General features: G+C 48.3%; 10 protein-coding genes across 10 annotated transcripts, besides 2 other annotated features; 4 read left to right on the top strand and 6 right to left on the bottom strand.

Moving 5' to 3' along the window:
- Positions 1-3,402: part of a sequence feature (contig 1.153 11..403022(1)) that runs on past the window's edge.
- On the top strand, positions 442-1,414 carry ANIA_08382 (uncharacterized protein; the record flags this gene model as incomplete). The annotated part of the gene is made up of 2 exons (XM_676559.2): positions 442-517; positions 574-1,414. The coding sequence occupies 2 exons, from the start codon at positions 442-444 to the stop codon at positions 1,221-1,223; spliced, it is 726 nt and encodes a 241-aa protein (XP_681651.1). The 3' UTR covers positions 1,224-1,414.
- ANIA_08381 (protein ausC) lies at positions 2,326-4,501 on the bottom strand (the record flags this gene model as incomplete). The annotated part of the gene is made up of 2 exons (XM_676558.2): positions 2,326-4,259; positions 4,384-4,501. The coding sequence occupies 2 exons, from the start codon at positions 4,499-4,501 to the stop codon at positions 2,326-2,328; spliced, it is 2,052 nt and encodes a 683-aa protein (XP_681650.2).
- Positions 3,403-25,617: part of a sequence feature (contig 1.152 1370..53708(1)) that runs on past the window's edge.
- Positions 6,218-6,896, top strand: ANIA_08380 (uncharacterized protein; the record flags this gene model as incomplete). The annotated part of the gene is made up of 4 exons (XM_676557.1): positions 6,218-6,351; positions 6,456-6,621; positions 6,708-6,716; positions 6,750-6,896. 4 exons carry the CDS (start codon positions 6,218-6,220, stop codon positions 6,894-6,896), a joined length of 456 nt encoding a protein of 151 aa, XP_681649.1.
- On the bottom strand, positions 7,485-9,990 carry ANIA_08379 (protein ausB; the record flags this gene model as incomplete). Its single annotated transcript, XM_676556.1, has 3 exons — positions 7,485-9,439; positions 9,596-9,869; positions 9,982-9,990. The coding sequence occupies 3 exons, from the start codon at positions 9,988-9,990 to the stop codon at positions 7,485-7,487; spliced, it is 2,238 nt and encodes a 745-aa protein (XP_681648.1).
- ANIA_08378 (FAD-dependent oxidoreductase) lies at positions 13,644-14,985 on the bottom strand (the record flags this gene model as incomplete). The annotated part of the gene is made up of 4 exons (XM_676555.1): positions 13,644-13,865; positions 13,917-14,278; positions 14,346-14,419; positions 14,678-14,985. The coding sequence occupies 4 exons, from the start codon at positions 14,983-14,985 to the stop codon at positions 13,644-13,646; spliced, it is 966 nt and encodes a 321-aa protein (XP_681647.1).
- Positions 18,618-19,774, top strand: ANIA_08377 (uncharacterized protein; the record flags this gene model as incomplete). Its single annotated transcript, XM_676554.1, has 4 exons — positions 18,618-18,684; positions 18,751-19,040; positions 19,124-19,541; positions 19,683-19,774. The coding sequence occupies 4 exons, from the start codon at positions 18,618-18,620 to the stop codon at positions 19,772-19,774; spliced, it is 867 nt and encodes a 288-aa protein (XP_681646.1).
- ANIA_08376 (oxidase ustYa family protein) lies at positions 21,311-22,452 on the bottom strand (the record flags this gene model as incomplete). Its single annotated transcript, XM_676553.1, has 5 exons — positions 21,311-21,564; positions 21,629-21,740; positions 21,806-21,924; positions 21,980-22,102; positions 22,182-22,452. The coding sequence occupies 5 exons, from the start codon at positions 22,450-22,452 to the stop codon at positions 21,311-21,313; spliced, it is 879 nt and encodes a 292-aa protein (XP_681645.1).
- On the top strand, positions 23,874-24,506 carry ANIA_08375 (uncharacterized protein; the record flags this gene model as incomplete). Its single annotated transcript, XM_676552.2, has 2 exons — positions 23,874-23,941; positions 23,993-24,506. 2 exons carry the CDS (start codon positions 23,874-23,876, stop codon positions 24,252-24,254), a joined length of 330 nt encoding a protein of 109 aa, XP_681644.1. The 3' UTR covers positions 24,255-24,506.
- Positions 24,703-25,221, bottom strand: ANIA_11605 (uncharacterized protein; the record flags this gene model as incomplete). The annotated part of the gene is made up of 2 exons (XM_050612125.1): positions 24,703-24,723; positions 24,982-25,221. 2 exons carry the CDS (start codon positions 25,219-25,221, stop codon positions 24,703-24,705), a joined length of 261 nt encoding a protein of 86 aa, XP_050468078.1.
- ANIA_11604 (uncharacterized protein) lies at positions 25,363-25,565 on the bottom strand (the record flags this gene model as incomplete). Its single annotated transcript, XM_050612124.1, has 2 exons — positions 25,363-25,481; positions 25,550-25,565. 2 exons carry the CDS (start codon positions 25,563-25,565, stop codon positions 25,363-25,365), a joined length of 135 nt encoding a protein of 44 aa, XP_050468077.1.

The raw sequence follows: 25,617 nt of genomic DNA, 5'->3' as shown, positions 1-25,617 counted from the left end.
GCATCCAGCAGCCATCTTACTGGTTGCAATCTGCATGGCTGGCTTCGTATAGCCATGTATTGATGGGGAGAATATAACCACCGCAAACGTACTCAATCTGCTGTAGGGAAGCCGATTGCGTACAGTAGTTTCTTCTGACTGACCGTAGGAGTTAGATTTATATCATTGTAAGAGCAGCATCCTGTCTCCACCGTCCGCAAAATCATAGGGCATTCCGAGCATGTTCTGTGAGCCCGGATGCGAGCTCTCCTCAAAGTAAAGCACCGCCTCCATAGTCTCGCAAACGGCGGCTTCTGGTGGCTGTTTTCGCCAGCCTGTCTATCTTAGTTGCTCTCCAGCGTATATATAAAGTGGTAAAAGAAGCGTTTCAGCTTCGAATTGTGCCATTATCCAAACCAGCATCGTTGTTATTTCAAGATTTACCAAGTCCTTGAGCTCAAAATGAAATCCTCCACCATTGCGCTGCTTAGTATGCTTAGCCATGGAATGGCCTTGCCCACACCCCAGGCAACCGAGGGTGAGAATGAGCAGAACAACCAATTACTTACCGCTAAGCTAACCATATGACTGAAGACCAAGCGCCTAATTTAGATGCGCCCACTACATGTTCCAGCAACCCAGGCACTGCAGTCTTCCCAAGCATGGCCGGCTATCCAGGCTTCATGGGTGGCTGGCCCGGTGTTCTGGGCACTGCACCCTCCTCTGGCACATACGGCAATTCTGGTTTCTATGGATTCCCGGGCTTCGGTGGCTTCGACGGGTCTCACAGCATGCCTGGAGGTGGTGGCGGAGCACCAACGGGATCAATCACGGCAGGACCTGCTGCAGCCAGTTCCCCTGGCTTCGGTGGTTTCCCTGGCTTTGGTGGTTTCCCTGGTTTCGGTGGCTCCTCTGGCTTCAGTGGATTCCCAGGCTTTAGTGGATTCCTAGGTTCTGGTGGATTCCCCAACTTCTTTGGTAGTAGCTTGAACCCAAGCACTACTACCCAAGGAGGCATTTCGCACAATGCCTGCACTCCTGTGCCACACCCCCTTACTAAAGGCGAAGATTTGGAAGACGGGCCAGAAAATGCAAAAGCGGATGCTCCTCAGTCAACACCCAAAGACGACCGCCCGGCCGATAATCCTGACAAGGCCGAGATGATTGACGCCACGATAGAACACATTGATGCACCTCAGGCGGCTACAGCAGCCGCTGTACCTTCTCCCACGGCAGCGCCCTAGATTGAGTGATGGTGCACCGGGCATGGGGAAATCTCGAGCCTCAACTCCTACAGGGAATACGGAAGTATTTACTGAGTGACTTTCGATCGTGGCTTTTGAAATGTGAGGGAGTGATGTGCCCCTAACTTTGCTTGTAGTGCTGTTATCGGATAGTGTTGGGGAATTAATGGGAATGTTATTTGGGCCAACATTACGGATTCCACTTGCGGCGAATTCATTTATTTTCTACCGCTTTTTGTTTCTGGTTACAGTGTAGTCGAGCTTGTCTTTATTAATACATTCCTTGCGTATAGTTCCCTCCTTAGAGAACCCGGCGTTGCTGGCCATAGCATGCCGCTGACGCATTGTAGAAGCTGCACGCAGGGGCCGTGCGTTCCATGTCCATTCTGCCTTTGACGTTATAACAACCTCCAGGAGGAACCTACCCAGATAATCTCGACAGGAAGATGAAACTCATCCTAGAAATTGCCGTCTTGAGCAGTTTGCTGCCCGCAACCATCGCACTCTCAGGGAATTGCAAACAATCCATGTATTACTGTGGTTCGACGCTGGGGAAAATCCATGGTCAGTAACACATGTCATCCTATACGCAGGACATATATGTTAATTCTACGTGTCTCTTAAAGGCTATTCTATCAAGGAACTTCGCGGGTCAATTGAAGCCCATTTATCCCCGTTTCCACCCATCAATGCCGCTGCATTAACGGATCCCCGGAATGCCTTGTTTGAGTGCAGGAACTCTGAAGGCGAATTGAGGCTCTCTTCGTATTGTTATCGGGGCTGTGCGCAATTCGACAGTGGTGATAAGTGCACTATTGGTGACCCATTTCGTTCCTGGAATATCTAGTGGGGTAAAATAGTTGATGGCCTGGTACTAGACGACATTTTGCTTTTCTTTGAAATTGGGCAACATGTGAAAGTTAGAGAACTAATCCCAGAAGCACTTATTCAGTTTTCAGTTTTCTTGTTTTTGTTTTCTCATGATGGAACTCGGGGGTTCATTTTGGGTAGCTTTTACTGCGTATGCGTGAGTTATATTTCACGCTTATTCCAAGTGACTATTGATACTCGCATAATTCAGTCACAAGGTTCCCTTTTTGCTTCAAAACTTCGCAAAAAAAGTCAACTCAATCCCATTCAAGTCTCCCTTCGCTCTCCATGCCTCCAGGTATCTCACGTAGCTCGCGATTCCTTCTCCCCATGCAGCTAGACGGGCCGCGTTGATTTGCTGCTCCGGACTTAATGACGAGGCATCCATCCCGTAGCCATTGAGATATCCAGGCGTGCAGCCAGCGATGCCGCGGAATCCAGCTGCCCGCTGCAGCACCTGCATCGCCCAGGCCTCTTCTGACCCGGGTGTCGGCTCAATGATAACCCTCGCGCTGTCGCTGGGGCGTCTGTCAAACGCATTGGCAAGTATATAAGCTACATGGGTGGCGTTCTGGTCCAGTGCGTAGACCAGATTGACACAGGCACCAGCCTGCGAGGTTCCCGCGAAAAAGAGATTTGGCAGGTCGCGGGTCATGACCCCATGCAGGGTTGCGAGGCCATTCGCCCATTTGGCCTCCATGGTGGTCCCGTTGCGGCCGGAGACGGCAATGTTTGCGCGCGAAGACGGGCTTGCACGCGTGACAGGGACAGTGTACCCCGTGCTCAGGATGATGACGTCTAGCTCATATTCAATATCGTTTGCGACCAGGCCATTGGCTGTGAAGTGGGATATTCCATTATGGCGAATGTCGACTAGCTCCACGTTGGGCAGGTTGAATGCAGAAAGATAGTCGTCATGGAAGCATGGCCGCTTGCACCACCCAGGATACCAGGGCGTCAGGAGATCGGCTGAACCTTCTGACTGTACAATATTGTGTGCACGCGCGCGGATCTTCTCTTGTCTATTCATATCGACCGCGCGCATCCGGTCGACGTAGTCGGGATCCAGTCCCTGCGGGCCGCCAATCAGGATGCTGAAGGACGGCATTCGAGTCCAGCCATCATCCACTTTGTTCACTGATGGAAGGGGTTTCTCGTTGCAGGTGAAAGCGTTGAAGTTCTCCTGGCGGCGCTTCTGCCATCCAGTGCCCTCGGCCTGCGTCTCGGTTTCCCACCACACCGGGTCTGTGGGACAATTGTTGCGGGCGTCTACTGCAGCTGGGGTCCGTTGAAATACTATGAGTTTGTTGCTATATTTTGCCAGCTGCGGCACAATCTGGACTGCACTGGCCCCTGTTCCAATGATGGCAACCGTCTTGTCGGCTAACCCCAGCATCTTCGGGTTTTCCACGGAGCCTCCCGTGTAGTTGTAGTCCCATCGAGCTGTGTGGAACAATTTGCCTTTGTAGTCGAATATGTTAGGATAATCCGGGACTCTCGGACTGGCGAATGAACCCGAGGCCATGATCGTAAATTGTGAAACCATCTGAAAAGACATCATATTATCCCTTTGCCCGTTATTTGCAATGCCCAGCATAGAACCAGCTACTGTCCAGACTTTTTCCGCCTCGTTCCAATCCAGCTTTTCGACTACGGTCCTGAACATGGCTCGAGTTGCCAGCCCGTACGTTTGTGCAATCCGCTCCGCGTGCTCCCTAATCTCGTTGCCCGACGCATACTTGTTCCGGGGCATGTACCCAGTTTCCTCCAAAAGGGGCATGTAGATATAGCTCTCAGTATCGCACATCAGTCCGGGGTATCGATTCCAATACCAGGTGCCACCGAAGCCCGCGGCACTGTCGATCATGGTAATATCCTCAGCGGTAAATCGCCCAGTCTGGATCAAACGCACGGCAAACAGTAGACCTCCAAACCCGGCCCCGATGATTAGGATCTTGCGGCTTCCAGGTTCCGCTAGCAACCGCTCGCGCTGAGCTTCTATGTCTACCCCCACATGCTGGGCCCAGGGATCTGTTGCAAAGTGTTCAAAGGCTGACTCGCGGGTGATTTCAATGTCTTTCACGTTTCCGTGAGCTCGAAGTTGGATCTCGCGTTCCGCTTCGTATTTGGCTTCAACAGCGGCGGCTTTGGCTTGACGCCAGTCTTCTAGAATGTTGGGTGTAATAGTCATACTGGCAAATCCGTACTGAGAACGACCTCAAGGTGTTCAAAAGCTCAAAGGCTTCACAAAAGTATAGATAATCTGCTCGGGATGGTTTACGACGCGTACTCTGCTCCAGCGTTGTGATCCTTACTCTAATCGCCCCGTCAACGTGTTGTGCCTCGACCTTCTCAACGAGGCAAGGGAGCGCCCTAGAAGACGGATACGTCTTATTCGATGCATACATTCTGCGATCAGCGGGCTAAGCTTCCCAGTTAGACTCCTGCCGCTTCATCGTAAGGAGAAAATGATGGATGCGTGGTTCTCCTTCTCCCTTGCAGCCCTTGCCAACGAGTGAGAAGATGCGAGCTTCTGACCCATATTGGAACATATCACATCAGTGAGGCCCCAGATTATGCACACAATTCGGTGCCGGGCCCGGAACGAGCCTTAAGGTTGCACCCGTGTCCTCCTTGCATGACTGGTATCTCCGAGCTCCTTGCCTGCGACATCCTTGGCCAGACTCGGCATCGCGATCTAACTCCTTCGTTGTTGCAGTCACCCCTTTCTATGAATGTCGGTTGGTGATGAATGCGTGGTGGAGGCGAATCTTTCCCTGCTGATGGCGAAAAGTTGCTCCTGATCCATGCTCTACCCCGAATGCTGTACATGGTGATCATGCGCTATGACCGACGGTTCTAACATCTATGAGCGAAGTACCAATAGATGTCCGGCATTAGCAACTGGTGACTTCAGGAGCCTTGAGCGTAGCACAATAAGGCAGATTGGTCATTCCGAAACCTCCTTGCCCGCTCTCTCGTGAACCTGACAGGGTGCTGACCAGCCTGCCAGTTGTGAAAAGCCTCCGCGAATTGTGAGCTAACTATATGTGAAGATCGTTTGGCTGCAATTAGAGCGAGAAGCCATACCATGCGGTAACAGCCACGAGCATAATCTGTTGCATAAGCTACAAACACGCGATTGCAGTTCGAAAGTGTAGGATGAATAGCAGCAGGTCTCTTGGTTTGCATATTGGCTGTGCCATTTCATATATGATTGCTTAATGTCTATCATAGCGCATTGGAAAGTCCTGCAGCACTTTGCTCGATCGTAGGATTGAGAATCCTATAGAGAGCTTGCAGGAGCTCGCTATCACTATCGGACATCTCCCCTTATCTCGTAAAAGGCAATCTGAGCTGCATGTGAATGACTAATAACCCAGTCCGAACTCCCTAGATAGGACGATGCGGAGGAATCAGAAACTGCAGCTCTTTTAGGGCCTCGTCTCATCGCATCGAGAGTCCAACCTGAAACGCAGATAACGCGCTCTTCCTTCTTCCAGTACACTGCTCAGAGAGCCCTGATAGTTGCCATAATAGACCGGGCCGTCTCCCAACATATATTGTCAGATTATCTATTAATCGTGCGGTTCATTTTGGAGCTTAATGCATAGACGTGGACGGTTGGAATATCGAAGCCATAATAGTGTTGCGCCGCAAGGAACCAGAACCCTCAGCGCAAGCTACGGCCACGTCTAGAAATAACCAGCGAGGCTTGCAAAGCAAGGGAAGTGAATCTGCCCCTGAGCCTACCTACACAGCACACCGGTCTTAACGTGTCCTATCACTGGACTCAGATATGTCTCGTCTCCTAGTCCGAACACGCCTAGCCCCTTGGGACATTCTAGCGCAGTAGCATCTGAGAGCTTCTGATTGTACTGTTTCAAAATTAGTCAACTTGTGAAATAAGAATTTAACTTTCGACGCATCAACTACGAAAGCGAAGCTGTGCAAGGCTTTGTTCCAAATAGTCTACCTTTTGCACTTATTCTATATTCATTTGCTCACCATGTTCTCCGTAATGGAGACTTCCAGAATACTCTATACTCGCGGACCCCAGAGCCTATGAAATTGTACTGCGGCTAATACAATTCATTTGCTGGTCGCTGAGCTGCGTTAGCACCATGAGGACGACACTGAATGACCAATTACTCAGCAGCTCGTTCATGTCTATCTGCTGCGATGTCGGATGGGAATCTGTCTATGCTTTCATCTACCCAATATCCAGCTCGCATTGGGCTGGTGGCATTTGTGCTTGGTTCGTGATGCATTGTGTCATGTTATTCATCATTGCAAGACACGCACCGGCTGATTGGGCCCACGTTCCGTTGATGAAGCGACATGCTGGCTTGGCCTATGTAGCGGTAACAGTTGGGTACATGGCAGGTCATCTAGCATTGGCCCATGGAATTGGCCCAGATCTGGGCTTCCATTGGAGCGGCGCGTTGTGCCAGACTATGGCAAGTCTTGGATCTCTCTGTCAGTTGGTCTCTCGCGGCAGTACTCCAGGGGCGTCACTGAATACCTGGTAAGTAGACTCGCGCTTTTTGTCCTCTGGATTCCCTTCATGCCTCCTTCCTACTCACCCAAGAAACTGCTTTTTCCGCACTATAGCAATGGCCAGTAGGTTCATAAAACTGACGATCATTATTGGAGCATGGCGGCGACCCTTGGCTCGATAGCCCGTTATGCTGGTTTTATATTGGGATTACCCTAACTCTCGACGCGATATACCCTACCGTGTTTTTCCATTTCCGTCGTACTGAAAGTGGTAGGGATGGGAAGGAGGCGAAGGGCGATTAGCTACCTGTCATTACAGGTAGCTCACTGCTGTGGGCGCAAAGGAAACAGAGGCGATTTACATGTTCTCACACTGTGCTTGATACAGATTGAAGTAGTCAGGTGTGCAAACAAAAAGGCGCGCTGTTGTTCGGAAATAGTAATCCTAATAAAAGTGAACACTCCTCAAACGTTATTACTATAAGATTACGCTCTACGTAGGTCTATTTCCTGTTCCTCTCACTCATCATTGCCAATATATGAGAATGAGGTGAAATCAATCCCTTACTTGCTTTGTGGTCCTGCCTCGTTCAATACAAAACCTTTACTAGAAAGTATCAATTATATGAAAGCATTGAAAGTTGTTCTTAGTAACCTCACCACTATGCTAATACGACCGAGTCTATCCAATTCCTGTGCTAACCAAGGTGAATCTACTATTCATTGAAAGTGTTAGACTACCCCCCAGAAGAGTGAAATGCTGGAGAGATGTACACAATGAATGCGCTAGATTACTTGTCGACTTAATGAGTCTGCTAAACATGGAACTCGGGCATACAGAGAATATTTTTAGAGCAATAGCCCCCTTCTCCTCGCCCGTGCTGATAACTCCTACCTGGAACCCTCAGATGAGTGGTACCTGATATCCAAACCTTCCATAGTCCCACTTTCTCTCCAGGCCTCTAGAATTTTCACATAACTTGCCATACCTTCTCCCCACGGCATATGCCTTGCCATCGTGTCAACATCGCTGCTTCTGTAACGGTTCGAAATTGTATAATCCCCAGTGCCACACGCTGTTGTGGCTGCGAATGCACTTATCCGTGCGACTGACTGCGTCGTCCAGTGCTTTTCTCCTTCCGCCGTGGGCTCGATACGGATCTTGTCAATATAGCCTCCTGCCTCCAGTGTGGAGTTCTGAATGATATAGGCCACATGTTCTGCGGCACGATCGAACATATAAGATTGGTTCGCGGTAACACCAGCCTGCGAGGTACCGGGGAAAAAAAGATTTGGAAATCCACGAGTCATTACCCCATGCAGCGTTGTAGGACCGCCAGCCCATTTCTCCTTCATGGCCACTCCCTCTGAGCCTAGAACCTGGATTTGCGCCCGATCGGCCGGACACAAGCTGCCCAGATCGTAGCCTGTAGCTAAAACAACCAAATCAACTTCGTAGAGGGTGTCCCCAACCAATATTCCCTTTGGACTTAGCCCTGTAACGCCGGCGGCGTCGGTTTTGATCAGCCTCACATGCGGCAGATTGTATGTCTCAAAATATCCCTGGTGGAAGCAGGGTCTCTTGCACCATCCGTGGTTTAAATTGATAAGGGCCTCTGCGGTGGTATCATCCCGAACAGTTGATCTGATATGGTCCTGGGCAGCTTCCAGCCTAGGTCGATCAATAGCTTTGACTAGGTCCAGGAAATCCGGCTGCATGTTCAGTGCTCCACCGATTGCGGCAGAGAATGATGGCGAACTCGTCCAACCATCATTTACTAGATTCTCCATGCAGGGTGGGTTCGAGATGGAAATGAACGCGTTGAAATTCTCCGATCGTTTCCTCTGCCATCCCGACCCAGCCTTCAGAATGTTGCCCTTCCACCACACGGGATCAGTAACCTGATTTTTCTGCAAGCCCACGGCAGCCGGTGTCCGTTGAAATACGATTAATTCCTTGGACCAGCGAGCAAGCTGTGGAATCACCTGAACAGCCGTTGAGCCAGTCCCAATTACTCCTACCCGTTTCCCTTGTAACCGGTGCATGGCAGGGTTAGCCGGCGAACCGCCGGTATAGTCGTAATCCCATCGGGCAGTATGGAAGATATGTCCTTGGAAGTCATCGACACCATGTAAATTGGGGACCTTGGGCTTGCTGAGTGTCCCACTCGCAATGATGGCAAAAGTTGCGGTAAATGTTAAAGGTCCACCACCACCATTTCCCCCCTGTTTTGCGTCTGTAAATACACCTAACTGCTCAGCGTGAGCAATCCATTGATTCCCACCTTCATCCCACTCGAGAGTTCTGATAGTTGTACGGAATAGCGCCCGCTGCTCCAGCTCCCATTTTGCCGCTATCCCCTCCGCGTGGGTACGCAACTCTTCACCGGGTACATACTTCCGGCTGGGCATGTGGCCCGTCTCTTCAAGTAGGGGCATGTAGATGTAACTCTCTATATCGCACATTAGGCCGGGATAGCGATTCCAGTACCACGTCCCGCCAAACCCACCCGCCGAATCCACGAGGAGGAGATCGTCACGGGAGAATCCGGCTTGGAGGAGGCGCACCGCAAAGAGGAGGCCGCCGAATCCTGCGCCAATAATCAAGATCCGGGTGTGCGTTGATGGAGCCTTCAGTGAACTGAGACCGTGGGTATCGATGGTGGTAATGGGCCATGGGTCGTAGGCTAGGTCATGGAGCCGTGCGCTTGTGCAGTGATAAACGGGGCGAGCAACTCTTCCAGCTATCTTCGCGCTCAAAATATCGTCGTTTGACCCTTTGGTTTGTTTGGATCGTGTTTCTTCAGAGGTGCCCATAGCGTCTGTGGTAGGGCTCACAGTCATAGCTGTTGTTGGTTGTTGGTGGCACCCAAGTATACGGACAACACCATTCCAGGAGAAAGTACAAGAGGTTTAGGACTTTTAGCCAAAGTAGTATATGCTTTTGCCGGTTCAGTCGAAATTCCAAACTTGCCAAAACAGTCTCACAGGTCTGAACTGACCAAAAGGGACATATACTGGACGGTATGGACGGTAGGGCACGTTCTTGGCAAGGTGCCCGTTCCTTACGTGGTCAGGGAGTAGTGTTTCATTATTGATGCACTGCCATTCCTGATTCCTTTTTCGCCATTTCTGAGCTGGAAAATGTCCTTTCATTCGCCGAACCTCGACAAGTACCCTGAATCCAGATTTCTCGGGTGTAAAGTCTTCCGGGAGTGTTGGAGGACCGGACGCAAGGGGCATTCCTTCATTGAAAATGTAAGGCATGTAGTACAACTGGTAACAAATTTATCGTCCATCCAGTAGTTTCCATGACATCGCTAATTACCGCCAAAGTATTGAGAATGCCCGTGTATTGCACTGGCGATAATGGGTGCGTGACATTTACCTTGGCCATGTTCATTATTTCGCAGTACCGTGAACATCGGTCTTTGTCAATCCTAACGCAAACATGTACAATATTCCGGAGCATGCAAGTATCCTCTAAGCACGAAAACCTCTCTGTCAGCTTCCATCTAACGCCGCTTCAGGTCCTGATTATCACCGGCACCTCATCGGGCATAGGCCTGGCTGCGGCGACGATGGCCCTCGAGGAAGGAGCCAAAGTCCTAGGCGTTGACATCTCAAAGCCGCCTGATTCCCTAGCGCGGCACGCTAATTACCAGTTCTTTCAAGCTGATTTGTCCCATCCAGAGGCTCCGGCGAGAGTTGTGGAGGCGTGCAGCCGAACCTACGGCGATAGGATCGACGGGCTGTTGAATATCGCGGGAGTGATGGATCTGAATCAAAGCGCCGACAGCTTGTCAGATAATGTGTGGGAGCGCTGTATCTCTATTAATCTGACAGCACCAGTAAAGTTGATGCGTGAGGTGATCCCGATCATGAAGCTTCGGGGTAAAGGGAGCATAGTCAATGTGGCGAGCAAGGCGGCGTTGAGCGGTGCTGTTTCTGGCGTCGCCTATACAGCGAGTGAGCATCCGTGGCCTTAGGAGCTTTATAGATATTTTTATGTTTACTAAGAAGCTGATTTTTCTCCGAACCATACAGGTAAGCACGGCTTGGTCGGGGCCACAAAAAATGTTGCATGGAGATTTAAACATGAAGGAATCCGCTGTAATGCGGTCTGCCCTGGAGGTAAGCACACATAAATCAATTCGGCTTATGCCACGATTCGCAAAGATAGCACACCAGCTAACACAGTAATCAGGAGTGGCGGCGACTGGGATCCGCGATAGTGTTGATACGACTCATTTTGATAAGGAGGCCATGAATATGATGTCAATCATTCACCAAGCCCATGGAAGTGACCAAGGAAAGGGACTTGGTCTAGAGCCGGAGGATATCGCACATTGTCTTTTGTTCTTGTTGTCAGACCGTAGCAAAGGAATCAGCGGTGCTATAATACCTGTTGACAACGCTTGGTCAACCATATAGCCGGCAGCCACGACAAAAGTGAAGAGAAATGTTTTCTTACCCTAACCCCTTGCTCGTGGTACAAGCTAATGTGCTTCCAGGATCCCTTATTTCACATTAGACAGGAGGTAATCCTTAAGTCTGCTCTGATAGATGGAGTGCAACGCAGACTTCACGGGATGGATTCTGTTACATGGCCTGTCGAGCCTGGGAGTTCATCTGGCGCAGTGCTTAAAGTGGCAGAATGAAGGGTCCTGCTACGCTGTCGACCGAATAGGATCCATTTACCGTTACTACATGTCTACGTTGCCATATCTCATATCCATGGGCTTGGCGCGCATGATGATGGCACGGCCTGTCAGTTGCAGATCAGCAAAAATAGTGTTTGATATCATTAGCTGTAGTTTCAGATAACAGTACCCTAACCTCATACTTTGATCGAATGTTGAATCATTGCAACAACTTAAGATCTTAGATTAACAGTCATAAGTTAGCTCAACTGCAGACAGATCAGGCAAGGAGGCCCTGATTGCCCACGTTTACACCATGTCTGCCAGGATTCGCAACAGTCGGAAACTTGTACTATGCACATTTTCCGGCCAGTTCAAGTGGCGCCATCTGAAGCTGGAAATGTGATAATTTATATTCGAGGATGCTCCCAGCAAGTAGTATATAGCGCAGGTAGGATGACGGTCTGAAGCCGTCATCCACGTCCAAATTCTTAATTTTCATGCTAAGACTCCAATGTCAGCTGGCAGTATCATTTTAACCTCAAGTAAACCAGACAATACATGAAACATGGGAAAGGTTGTCATCAGTACAAATAGCTTCAGAAGACTTTAACTGGCCATAAATCAAGAATATGAGTAATGAGCAATAATATGATACTCTGTCGAACGCGTCAAGTCTTGGTCATTATGTTTTGCAGGCACGGTTTGATTATTTTCTCTTTCAAAGAGAGTCACTGAAGGGGCAGCGCATCAAGAATGGCAGACGCTGCACAGGTAACGCCGTTGTAGAACGTCCTAATTATAGCGGCATTGTATATCTCTAGCACATCAGGCATAATATCAGGGACCACAGCTCGAAACATCGTTGGACACGAATCGATCAGTTCACCGCGTCCAGGTCGGGAAGTTGGGATATATTTTGTGGTAGTTGGTTCTGAAACACATTCTGTGAACAAAGATAAATAGAGCTGCCGACAAAGTCTGTATAAAGGTGATAGATACGGTCCCACTGGAAATATCAGCAGCCGGGAGTGCAATGTTAATGATTACTAGGGGCTGCGATCTTCCAATTCCCAAATCTATCCCAGGTAGAGCTTGATAGTCAATTCAATAAGTTGAGCTCGTCCTAAACTTCAATGTCTCAAGCAAACCGGCGCCAACTGCGGCTACTATGGGTGTGCTGTAATGAATGGCATATAGTAACCTATTTGGCCAACAGCCCAACCACATAGTAGGGAGCACGCGGTAACGCATAGAACCATTGGCAGACTCATGATACGAGACATTGTTGCACTTGTATCTTTGATGCCCTGGAACCAGATCAAGAGCTTTCAGATATTCCGTCAGTCGGGGGCTTATCACAGCAAAATCAGTTCTTGCCCGACGAAGCGCTCTTACATAATAAGTGAGAACCATTTAAACCCATTAATGAAAAAGGCGAACAATATAGCGCCGCAGACATTTTGATTCTTGATTATTCGCGGCGGAATCGTGGCCCGCTCCTGCTGCCATAAGTTGAACTGCACAGAATCCCAGACGCAGAACCCCCGACGGCCAACAAAACGATGATGCGCCAATTAACCCATGGCCAGGTTGCTCCTCTCCACTTTAGCGTCAGTAGTATAGAGATTATAGCAGGTAGTAGGAAGAAGACGCCTAACGGGTCTAGTCCAATAGTCGATGGATTCCGCTGGAGGCTGACATCCCAGTCTTCCGTTCTTCGACTTGGCGAACAGGGCACAGAACGGTGTGTTACTCCTCCCAGCCGCAGATTAATGTAGAAGCACCATCTCCAGTTGACATTGTCGGTGAATACACCGCTCAACAAAGGGCCAATAACGCTAGCAATTCCGTAAAAGCAGAAAGCATCGCGTCAAGTTCGGCAGCTTCTCAAGAGGCATAGTCTCGGTCAAATCAGCATGGCGCCTAGGAAAAGCCCAGAACCACCTAATCCAGCAATAGCTTGTCCCGATAATAATGCACGCGTCCGAGGAATGACCATATTGGGGACCACTGCCCGGAAGCTATTGCATCCGAGGCCCTTTTCTCTTTTTTTTCGGTCATCACATACCCTGTCTAAAGGGCAATATTTGCTCAAGTAACGGACACCCAATATTGGCTCAGAAAAGCTGGCCGCGTACATCATGCATGGTTTCGTTACTTGGTGGGCGGCTAGAGTCACCGCTTTATATGTCTCTAAGCAATTAGTCTGACAACATTGCATTAGGGTATACATGGCCCTCAATAATGCATGCACAATGATAGCATAATCGCCATTCACGTTTCCCATTCATGATTAGCGTCTTTAATCGTTTGTAGGAACGGTAGGTACATACAACCTTGAGTGTATCAAATTACAACAAACAAGGGAGCAGTATCAGAGCATAATTCAAACTCAAGCTGAGTCTTAAAGAGCTTGCCGACCTAGCATGGCGCCAAACTCCGATCTGAGATATGTACCTTTTACCCGGTTATATCTTCTGGACTGAAATTCGGCCAGAAGTTTATCCAGGGCGAGCGTGGCATTGCAATATTCGAGGTTCAGTCTCAATGCCTCCCTAAGAAGTGAGGCTAGCATCGCTGCGTCCTCCACGGAAGTATTTGCGCCCTGTCCATTGTTCGGGGTCATCTATTGATGAAATCAAGTACAGAGCGTCTGCCATGTTGAGGCGAGGCTTACTTTGTGAACACTGTCTCCCAAAAGAACAAAGCGACTGAAATGCCACGTTTGCAGTAGGCCTTCCTCTAACGCCGTCATGGATGCAAACGTTCTGGTTGCCCAAAGATCACCTACACAGACGTGTTCGGTGACTCGGACAGGCGAAAATTTGCGGCAGAACTTCGCTGCATCGTCTGCTGAGAACCGAGGAGTGTTGGGATTTTCTGACTTTTGCGGAAGTTTCACGAGAATGAACCAGAAGACACGGCTCTCTCTTCCATGGAAGGTTATCACGCACAGCCCCTTCGAGTATGAGTTGATGTGCTCCCCGATCTTGAGTCCAGCTAGCTGTTCAGAAATCCCAAAGATGCACGCGTATTCGACTGTGAAAGTTATTGTTCTTTTGCATTAGCCTCTGCAGGTTGAACACTGCAAATATGCCATACACACCATTTCTTTCCAGGGTAGTGGCAATGCCTGACTGCGTTGCCTCTGCTAATCGCCACGTCTCGGACCGAACCCGACTATGGATTCCATCAGCACCGACTACACGGTCTCCGTTTTATACAAATCCGCCTTCTACCACGACTGATACTCCAGCTGCATAAATCGGATTCCAGTCACCTTCTTATTGACAAGGATATGGGACATGATTGGATACCGGTCATGGAGAATTTCTAAAACCCTCTGTCGATCTACCGATATGATAAGGTATCCAAAGCCGTGCGATATAGCCCATTCAGTACATCTACTTTTATACAAAAGAACCGGGCTACACACACCTTTCATAAATGTCCCATGGTAGTAGGCTGTTGAATACAAACTCATCTGGAAAACGGACATGCATTTTATGAATAGGCGCAGTAGCGCTCTTGAGCTCATCATAGAGTCCAAGCTGGTCGAGGATTCGGCCTCCGTTGAGCCAAATACCAATAAAGGCACCTTCCTGAGGACTAATTTCAGCTCGCTTTTCCAATACTATGTGGTCGATGTCCGCTCTAGCCAGGCAGTGTGCCAAAGTCAACCCAGCAACTGAGCCTCCAACTATAATGACTCGAAATTTTGATTTCCGCGCCTCTTCTTCGTCCATTTTAATTTCTGAGACATCAAGTGGTGAGCTTAATTGAGCTTAACTGGCAAGGTTAGAAGAAACCACCAACACACTTTGTTTGAATGACATTTGGATACATAAAATTATACGTACTTGACGGGCAAGATGTCCAAGTCTAAACCTAAAAAGGCTATTTGAAACATGTAGCAACAATTTTTATCCCTTGTTTGAGCTCCATGCTTGAAAATGCTACATAGGGAATACATGTTCTGCTCAATCCTTGCATATACAACTCTGCACCTAATTGAATCCTCGTGCAATTTATGACCTGGGAGAGAAAGGGAGCACTCATACAAGACCCCTACTGCCCTGATGCATGTAAGCCTTGCATGAAACAGGATCTATTATTGGTGCAAAAGCGGCGGCATTCAGATGCCAGTGTCAAATTATCCCTAGAGAAGGGGGTATGTCCCGCAACAGAGCCAGCGATGATCTGGTATTTGCGGACATAAAAATTTATACCCAGTGCTAATAGTTCGGCTAGGATTAGATTTAACTGGTGCGAATGTCTGCTGGTGTAATATATATGGTATGTGAGGAGATTCGCGCCCTGAAAGTGCGTGAATATACGTCTGTTATAAAGGAGCATTCCCCCTTGTGTATTTTAATATAAGCGGAAAGCTTAGCTTCAACGTGAAGTGTAAATGTGTCTCTTCGAAACTTCTTCCTTTTCTAGGTGAAAGCCCCTTGCCTTACATACATGTCATGCTACTAAACTCGTGATGCCGTCGAGATTCGTCTGAAACCCAAACGAGTTGGTATGTACAATACACTGATATACTCCTTTTGCATTCATTTATAAGCAGCTTCCTCGTGGCTGCAAAAGTGTATTTATATATATACTAACCTACAAACGTCGCTGAGTAGCAGGGTATTTTACCGGGTCGCTTAAGAATTACGTTGAATTATACGTCTGAATATATATCTTAATATATTGTATCCATAGAGCAAATTGGCCACCTCCGCTCTCTATTTTATATTTATAAGTAATATTTCGGGCACTTCATCACCCAAATTAATGCCGTTCTCTATGAAAGTAATTTGAAACTTAATTAAGGCATTGCAACGACATATGTCCTATATTATGGCAATCACTGTACTGCGGTGGTACTTGTACGCGTGGCCTAGCTGTAGTAAGTGCTGGATGTACAGGCATACCACCCTGAGCTGCAGAGCCCATATCCTCATTCTGATATTACTCTAGGCTTTGATTAGTTAAGGCTCCTATAGACCTCAACTGCCTAGTAGAACACTTTCTTTCTGGGAGCTGCTTCTTATTAGAAGCGGTGAATCATGTTTTTTGCAAGCAAGGAAGAGTTGTTAGGGTCCGATTTATGACGTTCAATAAGTTTGTTTAATTGCAACTCTACTGGAAATACAGGGCTGTGTGTACAAGCCCTTAGTAGTCCCATTTTAGTAGTCTCATAATTGCTAATAGCTTCCTTCTAGCTACTTTGCTGTAGCCTGAATTTCGAAAGGTGGAGTTTGTGGAAGATCGCAAAGGTCGCAGATAGGTATATAACGTCTTTAATGCATATCTTGACAAATTGAGGTGGCGAGATGGCTGCCATGACCATCAAGAACTACAAGATGGTATCTCCCTGTTGCACGAGCTGTAGTGGCGGGAACATAGGGGTTTCCAAGTCAACAAACACCTACCTCATCGGCAGTAGTTCCTTTAGGGACGATGTTAAGTCTCCAATCAGGTGGAAGATTTGGATTTTGATACCAACCCTCTATATGAACTCTCCCTTTAAAGCAATGTATAAAGGAAGTCCTCCACCGTCCTCAACCTATAAGTTGACTTATAAAAGTAGCCAGTTCTTGATTACATAGCTCTACGAGAGAGTCTATTCGTAGTCAGGTGGCCCGCTCGCTTACTGGATATATTATTGGAGGCTGTTGGATGTACCAACCAGGCGTGTCTCGTAGACAATATCAGAAAAATTAGTATCCCAGCGAGTGCCTACTAAACCTGTGCACTACACTTTCGAGTGGCCTGATAGGGAAAATTCGGTCTTACCCAATTATAACGTCACTGAGTCATGCTCATCAGGGCTTACTATCTGTAGGTGACTCAGATTGAATTCGCAGGCATGATTCCAATATCCACCGATAAGGCTTAATAAGCAGCTGCGTGGTTCTCTTCGGGGTCCATGTGGCACAGATACAGAGCTGCAAATGACGATTGACATTGATTTGTCGAGAAGGGTAGTCAAGAGAATTGAAAGGATGATAGAACTAAGAACGGCCAAGGGGGGTCTTGCGGAATGGTGGCGATAGTTTCCCCGAAAACATTCTAGACTCTTACGGCAAAGTAACCATTATTGCCCCTGGATAGTTTCACCACAGTTCGGCTCGGCCCTCTAGACCACTTCGTTCGGGCCAGTGGTCTATGTGCCAAGTGCTGGGCAAGAACCTGATACTTACTTTTTCCACGGTGGTGGGTTTCTTGGGCTGATTTTGCTAGTAGATTGAGATATTTGAGACGTGTCTATACTCGCATAGAAAGGCGCCTGCATGTTACAGTTGCATCCATTTTCTCACTGCGTGTAACGCCGCGAAACAAATTGTTGAGTTGAAAAGTCCCACAGGTCTAGAAAACCATTAGGTTCCTTTTTAACAATATCGACCTTCAAATGACATCCTTGGTTACCTTGTACGGCTGGCATATATTACGGGCCAAATTAGTATATCAAGACCCAATGGCGTGCTCATAGTAGCAGGTTATTCTCCGCTGGGTAATCCGAGTGTATGCAGGATGATGCAGGCCTAAGTATTCTGACTCCTATTGAGCCACGTTTGTCGTTACCATCATACCCAGCTCATTGTCATCCAGCTCATGGATAATCTAGAAGATTGAAATCCACCGATTACTTGCAGCTCAAGTCGGATCACACTCAGCTCACTTGGCGGTTGCTGCTGACGGCCACCCAAGACGTCGATTTCAAACTCGACCATGCTCGCGTGCTGGTGCCCGGTGGGCTGGTCATCTGCTTCCTTATCGGACGAATACTTCTACACGGGCATATCCTGGACGGAGAAAGAACACATAGCAAAATCGGTTCCGGCACGGCTGGTCCGACTAATATCGGCAGGCGCGTACCCGTACTAGGATACACACGGTAAACTCTGTGACGAGATCGGACACTATCGCTAGGCCGAAACGCTATTCCAGCCAAAGGGCCAAGGCGAATGCTCTCGAATTCGCTGACAGGGGAAATACGAAGCGAGGACATCTCGCCCCGGTTGGCCGCTGCCACGCCGCGCCTGCATGGTCTCGGATTGCGTTACCCAAACAAAAGAGGGTCCAGTGAGCCAGCAAGTAGGAGTCGCTGCCCAGAGAAGCGGCTTGAGCCAAGTGAGAAGAAAGCCTACTCACTGACTTTCTAACGGAGAGGATCAGCCGCTACTGGCTGATCAGGGAGCCAGAGGAGGTCCGACGACCTTTGAACCCAGCCAAGTTGGCTCAGCTTTGTCTTCTAGGGTGCGTTAAGACGTAGTATAAGACCCCCACTGCTGCGAGAGAGGGAGAGACTATGTTAAACCAATCCGCATAAGCAACTCACCAGGCCATGATAAAACCGGGCCTCAGTGACGGAGTTCCCATCATGATACGACCTCGACGAAACTGGACAGCAGAAGAAGACATCATCCTGAAAAGAGAGGTTAGGCGAGGTTGGTTCCACCCAGCGATCCACCCCTGCCGGGGGACAGATACTTACTTGTGACTTAACTTTGTAGTACAAGCGGAGGGTGACAACATCAGTTGGCATGAGATCGCTGCATTCCTCCCTGGGAGAACAAACAAAGATTGCCGCAAGCGCTGGTATGGCACAGCAGGAGCCAAGGTGAAAAAAGGGCCCTGGACAGAGGCCGAGGATGCGCGTCTGCGGAAGGCAATTGAGCGGCATGGTACCAAGTGGGCTGTTGTTGCGTCTGTCGTGGGAACAAGATTGCCGGATCAGTGCTCTAAGCGATGGAGTCACGCCATCAATCCTGATATTGATCGCAGTCCATGGACTCCACAGGAAGTAAGCATCCCAATACACAGGCCGGTGCGACAGCGAGACGGTTTTAACATAGACAGGATGAATTGTTGGTCGAATATGTGAAGAGGCATGGCCACTACTGGCAGCAGATTGTCTCTCTATACTTCCCTGGCAGAACCAGCCTGGCCGCAAAGAACAGATACCACATCCTGCAAAGACGACTGAAAACCGAGGGCGGCGGAGTAACCGACCAGCTCTACAGCTGGGAGCGAGTAATGGATGCTAGCTCATGGCAAGGGATACTTTGGTCTGATCCAGCTCAACCACCCTGCGACAATTCTTTAGGTATAGAGAGGAGCATTCAAGAACTACCTTCCTCACTAGCGACATCGCCAGCAAGCGACACACTTTCTCTCATAGCAGCCGGCCACGCTGGGCCCGATCAAGGACGGTCCGCTTGGCTGCCATTGACGCCGTGCTCTCCTATCTACTCCGGTCACAGTGAGCCTAACGTCAGTCAGATAATTCAGGAACCTGGAAACGGTAAGTAGAGTCTAGGTGCCTTATACAACGGCATAATCTATTTTTTGCCCCATCTAATTGTATTTAGAGGCCGGCGACAATAGAGACATTCCCTTCGACTGCCCATTCCCTTCTGCCGTCACCATCGATGATCTCCTACAGGGCCTCACATCTACGTCTTCCACAACTACAACCACGCCCTCGTTCACTCCCGCCTCGTTGACGGACTCGGGCTCAACCGAGCCGGCGCCTGACTCTGACCAGCGGAGGGTGTGCATACAGGCAGTATGCTCCCCAGATAAGCTCAGTGCCATTTTAGACGCTGTGACGAAGTACTCAATCTCTGCCGTAATAAAGACTGATGATTAGCGGCTCCATTTGTGACTGGATAATTTGGGTGGGGTTTGGTGAGATTTGGTGAGATTTAGCGATATTATCCCAGATTTGGGAATCTGTTCTATGGGAACTTTTCGGCGTTGGCGCAAAGCTTCTAGTCCGGCCTAAACTCACTTCAGATGCAAGTGGGAATTATTTTATCTTGCGTATCGTATCTATATAGCTACCCATATACTCAGTCAAACTAGAGGCGCCCCTACCCTGGGGCGTGGATCCCTTTTTCATGACACCGCTCCTCTAGAGAGTGCACAAGGCTCTACAGGCTTGTTAGCTTACCAGCGGAACTGTTAACCTAAGTTTTAAGGAGCAGATAGGAGGAAAGACAAGACAATAATATATAAATGATACGTATTAGAATTTTCAAGTTGTGGAGAAGTCACGTATATCTAGTCAGATCCTCCTATACAGGCACGTTTTTTACAATCAACGTGACTTGCCCCATTTGGCGAGGCTACTTTGACGAAGGCGTCGAGAGGGTTGCTCTCTAGTATATCTCATCACCGGCCAAGGCTCAGCAAGTGCTCAATGAGCGTTCAGGTCTGACACAGGGCAGGGTCAGTGATCAGTCACATGCATCGCATCAATAGACTAAAAAGCAGCTGAAACATCAAGGGCTTGATGTCAAGGCCCGCTTCCTTCCATCATATTGAAGAACTGGCGTGGCCCAATAGAAGGAATCAGTTTTACAGGCTAACCACGCACTCCCTGTTGGATAAACAGAGAAAGACAAAAGTGCTTGCCGCAGGTTGTTTATATATGTTGTTGAACTTAGTGGTGAGTCTCTTGGATATAGAAGACAAGTTAAAACGCATTCCCTCGCAATGGGTAGTGTTGCCGTATCCGTCATATCTGCTGGCCCATCCCAGGCAGAGCTCATCCCGGGCACGGTGCCCAGGATGAACCTCGTTGTATAGCGTTGCTGTATGGCATCGACTGGCTCCTGCCTGATCCAGAAGAGGAAAGCGGTTGGGCGTCGGGCAGAATAATAAATGATATCATTAGCGATAGCTTCAAAACAACACAACAATCAATCATACTTTGATACGGAAATATGAGGCCACGTGATCTCTGGTAGATTGACCGGACATCGCCTGTTTCTAGAAGGTTCCTACCCTCTGTATATATATAGTGGGGGAGAGAGGAATACACACAAGGGCAGAAATGAAGGAATCTATCGTCAACAGATAGAGGGTCAATCGTCATATGGCATCCGATCCTTAGTAGGCTACGTTGGTGTAGTTGATGCAGTTTCCTCCTGCCCTTTCTCCTCTGAGCATATTCCACAACACTATAGAATCATCCTGCCAACTTATTATGTTCATGGTTCGCAGCGGATCTTTATACCCAGGCAGGTCCACCTGCAATATGTCACACATGGTGAATAAGGAATGCCTCTATGGACAAATATCATGGGGACCAGCATTCTCGCAGGGTGGTTTAGGAAGAGTTAAATCCTCCGATGTTTTCACGACCTTCTCTTCGAGGAGATGTTCCTGTGTATAGTCCTTCAACGGCTGGAATTTCCGGCATTTATGCCAGGTGCTAAAATCGGGATACGGATCAGGAAAGCCTTCGACCCAGCTGCCGGTCACGATGCCAACATCTCCATGGCATTGCACTACCTGCCGGAGCATGTCGATGCAGTGGTCTAAAGTGTTAATGAAGAAATGATAGAATGGTCAGGGAGCCGAAATGGTAGGATCTCGACTTACCAATGTGCAGGCGAAGGGTATGATTGGAATCCGTGAAAGGAAGAGGTCGATTTTCAAGACGGGAATAATAGTCAAAGTATGTATATTGCCGAACCAAATTTACACAATGTAACTGCGAAATTAGCATATTGCCTCGTTTGAATTTTATATCTGGGAGGGCAGTCCGTTGCGACGCACCTGATGGAATACTTCCAAGCCACCGGTATACCAGTCTCTGTCCGTGGTGCGCAGCTTGGTTTGGGTTGGTGGCTTTTTCAGATACGCCAGATCGCTTGGATCGACCTTGACTTGTCTCACTAGATATCTGTTAGACCATCTATTCAGAAGTCATGGGGTGTCCAGGCAACAGACTGTCTACGATCTCGTCCCATGCAGCGTCCAGTTCTGGACTCGGTTCGCCTTTGTAGGGGTTTTTATCGAGCAACGCTCCTTGGAAGCGGACAGTCTCATACTCCACTGCTTCCAAGGCCGGTGCTAGGAAGGAAAAGTTAGAGCTCAGCAGTAAAAGACGGGGTTGGCTCTATAAAGTTTGACGCGGACCGCGGGGACTTACAGTAAGCGGACAGTTGAGCCGCGCACTGTTGTTCTGTCGGGTATCTCTGCTGAAGTCCCGAAAGGAAGAATGAGAGTGAAAATAGGAAGAATACAGCATGGACTACCCAAATGTAGTTCGATAAGCTTAGCTCCCGCCAGACATGTCGCCGTCGAAGCACTTCATTTCTCTCTAGGAGGCTTTCAGAATCTTCGCCTGTGGTTGAACACGAGCTGGTAAAGCTTGATCGTGGTTTGATCGCCTTGTAGGTGACGACGTTTTTGGCATCCATGGCGTCTTGCGATGCTACAAGGCAAAATGCAGGAAGACAACAGACAAGCGTGAAGTGACAACAAGGAAATATAAGTCATCTCTACAATAAAACTTCTGAAATGGTTCTCGATGGGACATGCGGTCAGAGCCTACTACTATGTTGCGTGCAAGCCTCTCAACTCAGCAGATAGACAAGTCCCTTGCTTTCTTTTGTAGCGGGTTTCGTTTCCGGAGTAGCGAGTTGACTGAATGGAGAGACACTTCAGGTGCATGCCGTCAAAAGGTAAGTAGAAGTACAAACCCTTGCATTGACGCGGATACTCCAATAGTCTCCATCTAAAAAGCTGCATTCCACGGCTAGGCAAGGTTGAGGATTGTGCAACATATTTACTGGGTACCTTGTGACCTGATGGGACAGTGAAATGGGTTGTAGTGTCTCACCGAAATGGAGACACGATCGGTCTCCGGTTGTTAATGTTCCTCTTTCCATGCACAGGCTGCACAGGTTCTGTTGTGTGGGAATATCTTCTGTCGACCGTAAGTGACCACTAATCATATATCGTATTTCCTATTTTGGATATCAGAAATGCAAGCTCTGGCTTGCCGAAGGATTATATAAAGATTTCTGTCTTTTGAACAATTTATAGTTATGTCTTTTCAAAAGACAATATATTATGCTAGATTACTTAATATTGCTCATGTTACAAACTACAATATATAGCTAGGTTAAAAGGATCAGATTCCTATTTATATCATCTACAATTAATGCTGAAACCATGTATAGACTGATGCTACATTTCTTAAGACTGTATCACGTGGTACTCCGTTCCTATCCCTGTCATACTACATTTACTGCTCTTAGAAGGCCAGTCTAAGGGCGGAAAAGCTCGCTGACTCTACATTAGCAACCTCAATTGTTTGGAAATACCTTGATGTTTATCCCATAAACTGGATAAAAGAAAACACAGGCATGAGCTATGTGAACATCAATCGATTCTGCATCTTCCTGATATCCGTCATAATACTATTAAGCTGCTTTCTCATCTTCGTTCAACACCGCTGGTGCTGCTCTTGATACCTAAAGCACGGCCCTCCTCGACTGCACTGCATAACAACTTCTGGTCCACCCCCTCATACCGATCAGCCACCAGGCATATAAGCGCGAGACTAATGTTCTTGGAGCGGTGAGTAGACAAAACGCACGGGGGATATTGTTGAAACTCATTGCGGCCGGAAGAATGTACTAATGACATCGCCCATTTTGGCCTGAGGGCTGTTCTTGAACACCGGCAAGCTATATAATCCCTTATATCTTCTACCGCGGACTAGAACCAGCAACTAAAGCTACCCCAAACTTCAATACCAAACGCCCAATACTACTCAGCAAACTGTCACTCCTTTTAGCTATTCATCTGGTCTTCGCCACCTGTAAACCTCACCATGAAGCTCTACGCCCTCTTTGTCTTTGCCTCCACAATTGCGGCAGTGGCTGCTGCCCCTGTGGAAGAGTGAGAGAAGTCTTATAATATACTCTCTTTCACTTTGTTGACACTTCCCAGGACACCAAGGTCCATTGACGCTACGGTCAAAAACGACGTCTCTGACGGCCCTGAGAAGCGCAGCAGCGATGCCAGATACAAGTATGACAGCTACGACGCTCCTGAGAAGCGCAGCAGCGATGCCAGATACAAGTATGACAGCTACGACGCTCCTGAGAAGCGCAGCAGCGATGCCAGATACAAGTATGACAGCTACGACGCCCCTGAAAAGCGCAGCAGCGATGCCAGATACAAGTATGATGTCTACGACGCACCACAGTAGGGCGGAAATAAGCCTTGATGTGCAACTCCTCGTCACTGTCTCCATGACCGCGGAGCGAGGTGCAGGCTAAACAAAGATGGAAAAACTAAGTTTCTCGCGGAGGGTAAAATCAGTTCTATCTCAACGGAAAACAAAGTTAGTTGGAGAGATTCGCTTCTTAATGACTTGGGAGCGTCAAGTCATCATAGTATGCGAGGAGAACTGTACTGCGTTAGCTCTACTTTCGGATAGTGAATTACGTTGATGCTCCTTCAACCAACGTGCAGCACAAGTATAATCACTTCACTGGCATTTTGCCTGTTGGCATGCCTTAGCCGTGTTCAATGCTAAGTATGTCGATGCCCTTCTAAGTACAGATGTGTGGACTATGTAAACTTGTAGCTTTGCAATAACTTATTTCATAACCAAAGCCACGACCGCTTCTTGGTGAGGAGTACAGAAGTTGTATTTAGATGAACCATAGACCTACCTAGCCACAAATCAGAGACAAATAAAAGAATAATTAATGAATGGTAGCACTAGGAATAAGTATATGCAAGTCATGTTTAGGTGTGCTATCGTGTCACTGCCAAATACATTTGCAGCTGATATATCTTCTCTACCATCCGTCTAAGGTTGACCTATAACGGGCTATATAATCGAACAATCCTAACCAGCTGCTGATGGTCCTCGCCTTCCTTTCGGTGTCCAGAGAATCTACTGCGGTTTGAACAGATTCCATCAATACCTCTGCGATTCTTCTTCGACGTCCGTCAGGTTCGACTGCAATCGCCGTACGGAATGCCTCGGACAGCACATCATCAACTGCTCTCTTGCCATCTAAAGCATCAGGATGGTTTTCAACATGGTTCTCTTTCTGCACACGCCAGCCAGCCCGAGATGCGGCTTCCTTAATAGTCGGGGTATGTAGGGAGAGAGTGTTACTCTCCTGTATACCTCGGGCAAGATGATCGATGGAGTACTTCATGGCGGATAGACAGATGCTCTGGGACTCGCAAACTCTGTTACCCTCTCTGATATATACTGTTGTGCCGCGATATTTCCGAATAGATAAAACGGCCTCTATTTATTTTTGGCTGATAAGGAGTGTGTTGACAGGAAACGTAACTTACGGAGTTGATGCTGCCGGCTTCTTCAGTAGCTTTGCAGCCGCGTTTTTCTGCAGATATTGATGGATTGCTGCGGGGTGAAGGAAATACTTGGGTTTACTGCCTGTCTGTCCATTCACTGGAGTCTGGTCGGTGCAACAGAAAGCGTTCGCAGAAATGGGGCGGAGGGAGGCTTGCATGACTTACACCGAAACCGACACATATTGTGCATAATCAAGTCGGACAACGGATATTGGCGTTCTTAGAGAATATGG

The sequence above is a fragment of the Aspergillus nidulans genome, chromosome V (genome assembly GCF_000011425.1).
Source record: "Aspergillus nidulans FGSC A4 chromosome V".
Classification (NCBI taxonomy): Eukaryota; Fungi; Ascomycota; class Eurotiomycetes; order Eurotiales; family Aspergillaceae; genus Aspergillus; species Aspergillus nidulans.
This window is presented reverse-complemented; position numbering and strand designations above follow the sequence as displayed.